Source organism: Pleuronectes platessa, chromosome 3 (genome assembly GCF_947347685.1).
Source record: "Pleuronectes platessa chromosome 3, fPlePla1.1, whole genome shotgun sequence".
Taxonomy (NCBI): Eukaryota; Metazoa; Chordata; class Actinopteri; order Pleuronectiformes; family Pleuronectidae; genus Pleuronectes; species Pleuronectes platessa.
In genome coordinates this window covers 7,107,266-7,120,360 of record NC_070628.1, presented here as the reverse complement: position 1 = coordinate 7,120,360, position 13,095 = coordinate 7,107,266, and the positions used below count along the sequence as shown (strand labels likewise).

General features: G+C 43.5%; 1 protein-coding gene across 1 annotated transcript in view; it reads right to left on the bottom strand.

Annotated features, from left to right (window-relative positions):
- Positions 1-13,095, bottom strand: part of fat1a (FAT atypical cadherin 1a) — a 74,255-nt gene that overhangs the window by 46,632 nt on the left and 14,528 nt on the right. The window contains exon 3 of the mRNA XM_053418291.1: positions 9,982-10,296. Within this exon, the coding sequence (XP_053274266.1) occupies positions 9,982-10,296 (315 nt within the window). The remainder of the gene's footprint in view (positions 1-9,981; positions 10,297-13,095) is intronic.

Genomic DNA, 13,095 nt, shown 5'->3' with positions numbered 1-13,095 from the left:
CAATGGCACATATGCTTGCATCGAGAATAGCAGACCACAACTTACATGTACTGAAATAGGCGTCCCTCAGCACTGCAATTGTGGCGCATAAGTGCAGCACTTTTTGCTCCGCTGTTTTTTTTTTTATCGCATCCTACCGAGGCTTTATTTAATCTCCGCACCGAGCTGCAAAGACCTACTAATGTTTGAAATCGAAGAATAAAAGAGCATAAAGCATTTCCTGTGACACGTGTTTGTTGCTCTGCTTGCCTTACATGCCCGGTCTATTGATGGGCAACAAATGAAATGTTAATTCAGATTTGTCCCTCAGTGGGAGCTGTTATTTCCGTGTAGAGTTAACAGAAAACCTGCCTCCAGCCCATTTCCCAGTACTGGTGCATGCACCTCATCACTTACAACCTCCAACAACAAATTAAATCCATTCTAGCAGCAGGAACTCCTCTTTGCATGTTACATGACGTCCGCTGGAAAGTTAGCGGGGGAATCAGCATGAGTTACATGAGCGAGCGGGCTGTTCATTATCCCCATCAAAGCTAATAGTTCTGCTGTGTCACATCATAATAGACCACGCTGACTAATTATTCATGTGCTTAAGCCGGGCAGGAGCTGATGGACGATAATGTTTTCCAGCTCCCCTGCGCGTTAGGTAACTCTCCTCACTGCACATGTATTATAGAGCAGAATGCAGACGACGACATTAACCATAGCGGGTGTCTGATTTATAATTCCTGTGCAAATCAGCTGCCTAATCAAAGCTCGGCTGGGTTTCATAACATATACACCGCTCGCAATGTAAACAGCACCGTCTCCGTGCAGCAGAGGAATCGCATGGCAAAACTGATCAAAATCACAAAACAGCTGGCCTTAATCCCACTCCCACTCCGGAGAATAGAGATGTGGTCTGAGCTCTGCCTTGTATGGAAGGGCGTCTTTTGCAAACATCATTTGCACATTGATATTTGTCTGAGTATGCACGAGCATGTTCAATGCATCTCGGCTCAGGTGTCGTCTTTCTCTGTTTCCAGGTTCAAGAGCTTAGTCGTCACAACGGAATTCGTCAAATGTCGTCCTCAGATCACATTGTAAAGATTAAAAAAAAGGAAATATACAAGTATAATAATAAGCAACTATATAACCAAATATAAATATAAGCAAAAGAAGTCTTCAGTAACGTGGATGCACATCTTTGTTTTATTGATTTCTCAACTTCAAGTCGTAAAAAGGGGAAGTGTAGTTTCCATTTCTTTTAAAAAAAAACAAGCCAGGTAAAGTTAAAATGAAAACTTTTGTGGTCAACTTGTTGAACTGTGAAAAAGGCCAAACAGTTCCTAGCAACCCTCTGGTGGAGAACAGGCTCCGGTTTCATGAACTGTTCCCCGCTGCAATTTCAGTGACCAGGGTGATACAATCAGGAAAGATGTGCGGTAAAGACTCCTTCCAGAAACTGTTGTGCCTTTGGCGGGGAGCTGACCTTCTCACACCGGGGTGGCGCTGAGTCCTGCCGACAAGTGTTCTGAATACACATCTCTAATGCAGCAGGCAATCCTGTCATATAACGAGTAACCTGATTTTAATCCCTCAGTCTCTCTCTCAGGTTCCTGTTTCCAGTCCGGTGTTTCACAATAGGCGAACTGAATAGTGCCAGGATGTTAACTGATCAGTTATTTCACGGTCCATTAATTATCTCTACCGAAGGATGTTGTGTGTCCCCCCCCCCCCCCCGACTGTTGGTTTATCAAAAACTACTGCACTGATTTCCATGAAACTTGGAGGGAGGATGGGACATGGGACAAAGAAGAAGCCATTTTTCACTTTCTTTAATATTGTGAGTTTGTGCACTCTGCGACAATTTCCCAGGGAATAATTCATGAACTCTTGAGGAAGAAGAATCACACAGTTAAGGGGACTGAAGTGTGTGTAATTTTGTGCAGAAACCAAAAATAAATCCGGATCTGGCAGATTTAACTGTGGTTTCATAAGGGGACTGGCTTTGGCCGTGGTGTGCGCTCTACTTTAACTTCCCTTCTTATTTCCCTCGCATTTACCTCTAATAAAACTACCGTCGACACTCAAAGTGGTTGCTGATTAAACTGATCATTTCAACCACGAGGTTATTTAAACTCTGCAACAGTCAGCTAAATAGTTTGGGTCATGGCCACGCTTGTGTTTTTGTCTCAACCACAAGCTCAGTTTTAGTTCTCTCTCTGGTTCTCTCTCTCTCTCTTCTCCATCTTTAACTTTTAAGTATTTTAGAATTTGTTCTACGGAGCATGAAACAAGCATCTGCCTCAAGATGTAAACACGTCTGAGAGGGAAACATCTGAAACACAAAAATAAGTTGCACTGACGGTCGATGAGCTTTGAGTTATTTCTGAACAACGAGACATGTTGTGGATTAAACTGCTTTTTGTTTGCTTGTGTTCCATTTCTGTCTGAGGGCTCTGCCGGCTCACTGCCAGATCTCTGACCACAGGACTTGCCTCCCTCTCTAATATCCTGGCACTGGAGTTACTCTCAGAGAAGTGACTTGTTTACCAGAAGAAAAAAAAAATCCAAACTTGCAAAGAACTAAAAATCTATTTAAACTCATCCTGCTCGACTGCCTGCTCCCCAGGAACGGTCATCGCTGGCATTAGCGTTCAGGACGATAAATGGTGCATACCTCTCTATCTCTACCCTAAACGCTAACTATGTGTAAAATGATTGGTTGGTGAGCCAGAGCTCGCCAGTGAAGTCTGCACTTCCAACCCACAGCGCTTGTCACAACACACACATACACACACACACACACATAGAAGCCATGCTTAGGCGTGGGCCGCGCTGGGCCGACAGTAATTATAGCCATGCTGTTTTGAGAGGGGGAGAAAAACAACAGCAAAGCAGCAGTGGCACTCTCGAGCATGTCCTTGAGCTCTACAACCGCTGCTCCAAAATGGAGGCCTGGGGGGGAGTTAAGAAGTCTAGGACATTGTTGGGGCTTATTCATACCCGGGCTTTTTGCCGCTGTGATTAGCCGTCTAGAGAGCGGTACACAAATTTATGTGACACACATTTAGCTGTGACTCCAGACTATCGGGAATGCGCCGGGTGTCCGCAGCGGTTGGACTTTGCCGTGCAGCTCTGAAGACCTTGAGGGACGACAGCAGGCCATGAAAATTCATTATTCAAAACTTGGCATTTCTCTGGTGTGACGAGAATGTGGAACATGGGCTGCAACATTTCTTATTCCAAAAAAATCCCATGTTCAAGCCCTGACAACTACAGCAATATTCTCAGCTTCATTACGATTTCAGCGTTTGTTGCTTTGGCCTTAGACAACATTGTGAACAGAGGCTGTTTTCACTGCTTGTGGTGCCATCGACACTGTCAAATGCAAACTGTGGTCCTCCAAAATCCAAAGGACTGTGGGAGTTCTTAGGGATTAGCACTTCGAAGTTGCTCTCTTAATAACAGCCTCCAAACTACAGCCCTCCACAAGCTCCTGGTCGTTCCCATTTACTAATATTCCAATAAACATCAGGTTCAATCACCTCAAAAACATAGAATCTGACAGATGCAACAAAGAGAGGCCGTATAAGCCAACGCAAACACTCTCGCACAATCTGAAGTTCTTTGTAAAAAAAAATGAGTAAAAAGGCACTGGGGGGGGGGATTGTGTTTACACTGGGATTGCGATGTCTCACCACTGCACAGCTGCAAGGATTATTTGTAATCTGAAAAGACAACGACGTCATGGAAGGATCGGGGCTACAGGGGAGTCGGGTTCCCGAGTGCTCGTGAAAGTAAATGTGGTGTTGTGTGAATGGATGGATTGTTTGGAAGCTGGTGGTAGTTTTGATTAATATGTTTATGAAGTGTATGTTATGTACACATACAATCCTGGAGTTGTGCAAGATTGACATGACAGATTTATCAAAACAATTTTAGCGTGTGGCTGGACTGTTTGCTTCGAGTACATTTTACTTGAATTTTCTCTCCTCCCTCATAGAATTTGGGGGATTTCGAAATATTTAATTTGGCATCTGTCAGATTCACAGATATGTAAAACTAGGTAAGTCCCATTGCTGTCTTCTCTTTTGACTTAATTTGCAGGTTAGACTCCTTCCCCCTCTGACAATCAAACACTCGCTGATGAGTGTAAACGTTTTTAAGAGATTAATTAACGAGCTCTGGAAAAGGCAGATAAGTAATACTACTTAATGTTGACGTAGAACTCCCATATGCACAAACTTGTGTGCATATGGAATTTTTGTGTGATGAAGTCCTTTGGTAAATGTTTTTACGGCAAAGCTTCTTTGTTTATAAAGGCCTGAATGGAAACTCCGTTGTGCAGCTCTTCTGTAGCTCAATAAAACAATGTACAACCCTAAGAATACAATGCTAGCGGGGGAGGGGGGAGGGGGGGTAAATGGTAAATGGTGCAGTAGAGAAAACAGAGAAGATCGGACTTGTGTTATGTCATCATTAAGTCACTAAGCTTCTAGAATCCAATATTTCAGAACGACTGATAAGACCAGACTTGTACATGGTATTTGTCCAGACGAATGGGGCTATAGCCAACAACCTACTCAGGACAACATTGAAGGATTGTGCCCTTTAATTTTGCACAACCAGCAGTTTACAGAGCATACATACAATACAATAGACCGTCCACATCTAAAGTGGTTGCTTGTATGCTTCACTTCAGTGGAGGAGATCATCCTAATGGCATTTTGTCATGCGCCAACAGGATTGCCTTGGTCCATTTAACAGAGGGGGGGTTTTAAGAGCGCTTCCTCGCCGACTCCTGGGATGAACGTTTTAAGTGATAAGACGTACAAATTAAAACACCGAACATTGTAACTACGCTGTGTGGTGATAGCTTAACGTTTGGAGAACATGTTTAATCTGCTCAGCTGTCTGGGCTGCATGTCAGCTACAGATTTAACTCACTCAGCCAAACCCCCCCCTGTGACAGTGAGACTATGCATCTCTGTTCTGAGGGATCTGTCAATACGCGGCCTTGTCCGGAGTTTCTGTAAACACTGCCATTCAAATACGGCCTGGAAAATGATCCAGTCAAAATGCTAATTAAAAGGTGTCCCTTGATCTGTGGTGTCATTATCATCTTTCATTTTCCACAGAATGAACATACCCTACTGGGTCAACACTTCTTTGTATTCTTGCTTTTGGGGGCCATGATGTTGGTCACATAATGGTTTGGCTTTCACACATTAATCTGTCAAGTTTCACTTTGCACCGAATGAATCCGTTCTACTGTGAAGTGTTGGCTAAATATTTACTTAAGTGTCCTTCCGCTTATCGGGAATATCAGGAAAATCTTTGCACAAGATCCGTGATTCAATAGAAACTTGAAATAAAGAGAATGAATGCCCTGTGTTGAAAAAGATATAATGCCCCAAAGGTCCCAGGTCGAATTTCTTCTACAGAGAACATGGGTTGAACTGAATCTCTGCCAACTAAGCCACCATGACCGCTCTTTGTAGTTCTAAAAGGGGAAAGGGGCCATTTTTCATTTCCACATTTTCTTCTGACAATCTCTTTTGAGAGCTGCGACAATTGCTCAGACCCTAAATCACCGGAAACATCAAGTAGTTGTTGGAAGTATCCATTTCCTATCTCACTTCCCCCGATAGTCGTTGAGGCATCCGTAAACCGCTGATAACACCAGTGTGTGTGTGTGTGTGTGTGTGTGTGTGTGTGTGTTTTCTCTCTTTAAAAATGAAAGGATGGTTGATATGAGAACCTTGAAAAGTGGACAATTCGCAGCTGCAAATCCCAGCGGCTGTTCTTTCCCTTACCTTTTCTATTCAAGCTCGGGATGACAAATGCATGAAGGTATCAAACCTTGCCAAAGCATTACCCATGGCATTCCTTTTCAATTGGTGACAGTGAGCCGATAGTTTCAGGTGGAGAAAAAAGGACCGGGCTCGAATTGTTCTGTACGCCGTCAAAGTTCTGCCGGGTGTATCTTTCTCAATTTGAGTTCAACCACTGGAATGAAAAGCTGCCATTTAAAGGCAAACACAAATCAGGCAAAGACAGCCATATCCTATTAAAGGCAGACTCTTGTCAGGTATAACTAGACGACTGTCTGGTGACGCGCACAGATAGGCGCCGTTATTACAGGGTGGAGGTTTCAACAGGCTTTAAGTGCTCCGAGCAGAAATCTCCGGTGTCAGGTCAACATTCGCTGATGATAATGTTTTGTAACATGTCAACAGATAACACTGGGGGGATTATGTGAAATACTACATTTGGAAAGCAGCATAGGTTTAACAGGAGGTGGGTTAATGCAGTGAGATAAGACAGGAACGGCTCGTGATCGTAGTGTGATCTTTGTCCCAGTTCTCTCTCTCTCTCTCTCTCTCTCTCGCTCTCACTTGGCAAAGGTAGAAAAAAACTTCCTCAGTGTGTGTGTGTGTTTGTGCGTCTGTGTGTGTGAGTGTGTGTTGGTCTTCTGACGACATGTTCTGCTTGGTTTCCTGGTCCACACACGCGTGGCGTAAGAGCGCCGTTCAAAGTCCACTAAGTCATAGCACAGCATTTCCGAGAGGAGAGAGAGAGCGAGTGATTCACTGGGTAATGAACACAGCTCTCTCTCTCTCTCTCTCTCTCTCAGAGAAAAGGTGGGTAACTCATGTCAACAATCCCAGACGAACCAGCTCGGAGGGCTGACAACTCCTTTATAAAAAAAGAAAATAAAACTAGACAGCCAGTGGGCCGGCTGTCTCCGGAGAAAATCCAGCTTTTCTGAATTTACACCTCAGCAATAGACAACCTCTGATTACTCTACAATACAACCAAAGGACATTTAACAAAGCACGGCAAAGTATCCGTCTCGTATCCTGCCGTGACCTGTTAACACCAAGCGTGTGGGTCTTTATCCAGAAGATGTAATTCACTGTAGCTGCCAAATGAAGGCGCCTGAAGGAGGCTGGAACAACGGCGGCCGTGTCTGTGGGTGGGATGAGATATGTGCCGCCAGACAACGGAGCATTGGATTTTATCTTTTAGAATTTCAGACCTGAACAGCATTTCTCATCTCCACCGATCCTTTACTGATTTAGAAAAAACATCTCTCATGTCCAGCTGACTGGCACAGTTTCCATCACATATCCCTCTTCCCAGTCCCTTCAGAGAGCAGGGACTGGAAGTCTGCTGGACGTCTCCTATAGAGACGAGCTGGTCTTGCACTTTTAATGACAAACCTAAGCCAGGACAGCCAAAACAGCAGGACGTGTTTACTTGGCAGAGATACACTAGGTCTGAGCCTTTCATGCTGGGCTCTGCTAAGCCACCGCGCGTCTGTGTGGGTAAGAGGGTAACCAACGCCACCCAAGGCGTCAGAGCAAAACCTTCAAATGTGTTTCAGCCTTGACGGGACACTTGGACGGCAGCACAAGGCCGTAGCCCATGATGGAGGGCTAGTTAGTTAGCTTGGAACACATGCCTACGCAGTCCCAGAACCCGCACACAAAACACAGGCCTTAACGTCTTTTCCTTCTTCCCACCCCTGTGCGGAGCTTTGTAGAAATGCCAACACAGGGCCCAGGCTTCCAAGGGCAGTTTTAGAACATGTAATTACGGGGCTTGCATGTTGTAAATTTAAACATTTTCAAAAACCTGTAATATGCGGGTGCATGTCATATTGAGTTGATAATGTGCAGAGATATTGGGCCAGTTTTGCTCTAGTTTAATGCCACAGATTTTGCAGAAAAGAAGAATAATTTATAAAAAAATTCAAATTCTTTGGATTAAAATGGCCAGTTATGAATGCTGCTGCCTTTTTAACTGTCTCTCGGCATAAATCACTGTTTCCTCTTGTTCTCTTTCCCCCCCCCCACTACTTCTCTACCTCCAACCGTGGCCACAATCTTCAAAAACAAAGAAGAAGAGGAAGAAAAAACAACAAAGCATCAGGGCAGTGATTTAATGAAGCTTTCCTTGCTCACACCCCCCTGTTGAACCTGACACAAGGGGCTCTGGTGTCCCACTGATAAAAGTTTTAACATGCTTTGATATGCATGAATGAGTCTTATCCTCGTGCTTCAGTGTCCTCTGCACTGCCAGCCTCTTCTTTTTTTCTCCAGGCAGCTCTTCGGACATGTTTTAAAAGGGAACCATGTAAAGATACTGTACAGAGCTCATGGCCACAGTGGACTTGACCATAAGCTTCATAAATACTCAGTAATCCCGGTAGAAGGAAATATTTAATCCAGATATGTTGGCTTAGAAGACTTCCTTCAACTACTGAATAAGTGATGCGGTGTAAACTTATCACGGGCATTTATGGTGGTATAATTTATGAAGAATTCATCATCATAGGATGCCGTCCTTTTGAGGGAGAAGGGATAAACACACAGTCTTGCAGTGAAATGAAAAACCAGCACTCAACAACCATTTAGTTTGAGAGCAGCTCCGTAAGTATTAAACGTTTCTTTTCCTGCTCTGGTTCTGTATTATCACAGGTAACTCCTCCACACAAGGACAACACATATATATTTATATAAACCTAGGAGACACAAATAATTGCACAGATATTTTTCTCCGCAGCTCAGGGTCTGCCTGTGGAACAGCGTTATACATGACTGCTTTGCAAGAAGATAAATATTAAATCTCCCAGCACTTTCCTCTTTTTTTAATTCCAGCATCCCACACTTGTTATCAGCATATGTAAGTTGAGCTTGTCGTGCCTGCAGACAAAACAACAACCTAAGGTTCCCCCCTTTCCTCCGTCATTCGTTTTTCTTTCTCTTTCCTTCTTTCTTTCTTTCTTTTCGTGCACATTGGGAAGAGCCCAAATCTACTCCGGGGCTTGTTTGGGAGGCGTGCTGCATGATGGATCCTTATTTGGTCAGAAAATTTCACATTGCAACTTCCAACAAAAATAACTCCGGTTTGTTGATGTGACTACCTCGGGAAACAGGACCACACACGTCAGGGAAGACAAATTGGAGCAACTGCTTCACTACCCATTCCTCATTTCAGTTTAATGAGCACTTGCATTTAAAGCAATAAGAGACCGGTGTGTGAGCTAGGTAGGAAAGAAAAACAAATTCACGAGGTGGATGCTGAGTTTAAAGAGCTCATATAACTTCTGTATTCGATTTTAGTATAAAATTATAAGCAGCTTAAATTCCCACTAAAAAAATGTATTTTATATTTTTATATTAATTCTTCAGTGAAGTAAATTTAACTGCCCAACAAGAATAAATCTGTACATTTACAGAGAAGCTCTATCTCTACACGGGGCTTCACTTTGCACCTATTAAGTTTTTTCTTCCTGCCATCCACCTAAACATAGCCTGCTCCAGCAACTTTAAAGAGCCCAATGAAATATTAATCATCACACCATCTCCAGAGTACGCATATGAGAACACACTTTAGAGTGTTAGAGTGGAAAAAAACCCTGTAGGCTCAACCCACTCCTGTCCCGGGTTAAAATATGATGTTCACACGGCTCTTCCTCTTCACAGGAAAGGAAACAGGAACCTCGGAAGAAGCCCACCACTTTGTCATCCGCATACTATGGTATATATCTCCAAACCTCGCCCTGAGTCACAGAGGATAATTTAATTTGTAGGACAATCTTTTTTCCCACATGTATGACCTTCAAAGCAGTCGGGCGTCTTTAGATAAGGGTGGAACGTGTTTATCATTTGGATTCATCAATCAGTAAGAGTGATCCTTACTTTAATGGATGAGAGATGTGACAAGAGCGATAAAAGACTATTTTCACTTATGGAGAGATAAACCGTGCGCTGGAAAAGAGGCCACATCTCCAATCTAAGCCATGTGAGGTGATTTCTTTGTGGTACTTTGAAGTTTGTTCTCAGGCTAGCAGCCACCTTCAAGGTTAACATTTAACAAATGAAAGAGAATACAAGTCTGTGACTCAGAGCAAGGCCTCTCTGCTCTATAAGAAGCAATTTACAGGGGGGAAAAGAACTGAGCAGAAACAAGTTACAGCAATCTCACCTGTCTTGAGGTTGATGGCAAAGAATCCCTGGGGGTTGCCACTCGTGATCCTGTAGGTGAGTTTATCACTGGCCTTGTCGTCCGGATCCACCGCGTTTATCTTGATGATTGACACGTCCTTCGGCGAGCTCTCCATGACAGACGGGTAGTAGACGGGCTCTGATGTCTGCGGTGCATTGTCGTTGACGTCCTGCACTTGGATGTACACCTCCACGAAGGCGGAGTGCGGCACCACGCCCCGGTCCATGGCGTAGACCGTGAGCCAGTAGTGAGACTTGGTTTCGTGATCGAGCAGCTCTTGTGTGCGGATAACACCTGAAAGACATAAACAAACTCATAAGTCTGCAATCCTTTCGAGGGGGAAACATTTTTATGTGCAACACGTCCCCCGAGTCCCACATTACGACTTCTACAACCACTGATCGCTGAAATCAGGAGAAAAAAAACACAAGCTCGGAAACCAGCTGCCTCCAAACAGGCAGATGTGGGGTTTGATTGAAGGCACCTCAACTGAAGCGTGTCAAAGAAGTATATTGACAACAGCCATTTTCTGTTTACACTCGCTGGCAGGGACGTTTTTTTTTTTAAACTGCCATTTGGGGGCTGTAGCCTTCAGCTGAGAAAACAAAGCACTTGCAGACACATGGGAACCCTAAAAGTTGACTAAATAAAAGAGTGGAGGATGGGTAGATTCTGCAACTTGGAAGGAAACTAAAAAGGACACATATGGAATTAAAGAGGATCCTTTATGCTCATCATAAATACGTTTGCGGAAACGGACGGAGCCTTCTCTCCATACTCCGCCTATATTTCACGTGGATTTGAAAGCCACAGAAAAAACCCACCGAACTGAGCAGTACCAGTGGAAATCATGGGGGGGGGGGGGGGGGGGGGGGGGGGGGGGGGGGTGTAGCCAATAAGATAGAAAATCATAATATCAGAACTTGATTAGATTAGATTAGATTAGATTAGATTCAACTTTATTGTCATTGCACAGTATAACTACATATACAACGAAATGCAGTCTAGTATCTAACCAGAAGTGCAAAAAGTGCAGAGTATTGAGGAATATGTAAATAAATAGGAAGTACAGTTTAGAAATATAAATGGAATATGAACAGTATTAAGAGGTAAGGTATGATATAAGAATGATGAATACACTATGAGCAAGATAAATATATATATAAATATGAATACACTATAGGTGGGATAGGTGGGATAATACAGTAGTAGACACGTTTTAGATTTTTGAGGAACTAGTGGCGTCCGTATGATTTTTACTTTGCCCAGGCATGGGGACATTTTTCTGAAGAAGCACATCATCACTTCCTGCTCCACAGTCGCCATGTTTGTTGTCAGAAACTCGATTCGGCTCAAGTGGATGTATTGCTCAGCAGCCACACCAATGTAAAGGACGCATTGGAGGTATTACATCATGTGAAACAGACTAATCTCATGTCTGAGACGATGAGAGGAGTTGATGAAAAGCCCCCCCCCCCCCCGCACCGTGCTCTTGACACTGATGGCTCAGGTGTGAAGTTTTGTATCAATATGGCGGCAGAAATGCAATGTGATTGGTTTTAACAGCGATGCGGTTTCCAGTTGACATTTTAATCCCCTGATCAATGACATGCTCGACTGAAGTTTTACAGCAATTGTAACGTCTGTCAACCACGACTTAAGATATTTACGGGGCTGAAGCTGACGAGCGGTTTGAATGCCCTCACTGATCCTCCCGAGGAAAAGCCAACAGCCAAGTTCACAGGAGGGAATTTGCTTTAGTGCTATTCATCTCCGACCGGCCCCACTTACGAGCACTCACCAGGTGCTCAGTAGAGAAACAGGATGTATGCGCAGGCCTACGTCTTACTTAGGGTCTTTACAGACACACAAAGGACTATGGGAGAATCAGACTGAGGCTATTTCCTTAAATTTGAATAGATTACTTCATTCTGTTATGACTATCACTCGGCTGATAGATCTAAAGGGGCCAACGTGTCTTCAATTATTGTTTCAACTCTGAAACCATTGACTCCCTTCTCTCCGTCTTTCCTTCCATGTAGGAAACATATGACAACATGAAAGTGATAGAGAGCCAAGCGGCTATAAACAAACGCTTGTTTTTCTCTGACAGTTGTGAGCCGACAGCGAAAAGGCTCTTCTAACGCGACTAATGAATGAGAACATTCACATTAGTCTCCTTCGTTTCTCATCATCAGCTTTCTCCATTTTTCCTGCCTTGCGTTGTTAAACTTCTGACGCCTCTCACACACACACACACACACACACAAACACACACATCTTTCCATACGACAAGTTTGTGCTGTTCAAACAAACACATTAAGTGCGGGAAATCAATTGACTCAGAGGGATGTGAAAGATATAATATAACAGTTACCCCCCGATTGGTTATTCTCTCCAAAAAAAGTGTAATATAAACACACACATCAATATTCATTACTTTTGTTTGAAAAGGTTTTCAGAGTCAAGTATTGCCCCCCCCCCAAAAAAATGAGGAGAGAGCTGCAGATAATGCAGCAACAGTTTAGTATTTGGATAACTTGCATGTGTGAGGTCCCGTTGTTTCAACAAGCACAAAGTTGAAGGCTGCGGAGGGGAAACATAAACACGCCGATATCTTCCAGACAATGGAAACACGGACAACCTTCAGGTCAGCCGTTCACACAAGAACTAATGTTGCAATAAGAAGAGCACAAGGGTAAGTAATAAAAAATGAAGATTGGGACAAATATAAAAGGGCCATTGTTGGATTCGATCAGAAACCTGGACTTTGACATGTCTGAAGACATTTAAAAAAACATTAATAAGTGTCTCCCTGTGAAACCTGAATAACTTTGATAGCAGCAATAGGATTTACAGCTATATTTGATTGCAAAACTAAAGTTAATAATGGTACGAGCACACCCCTATCATTACCAGGTGTGGGTGTTGTCCATTTTCTGCAATGACTTTGACTCTATGACACATTTAGCCCAGATAAATAGGTTTGAAGACTTTACACAGAGGCGTCTCTTTGCTGCTGCCTTTGTTCACACAGCGTAACGTGAGGAACTGTGATTGAGAGTAAGTGAGAGCAGCCGAACCTCTTTGCCT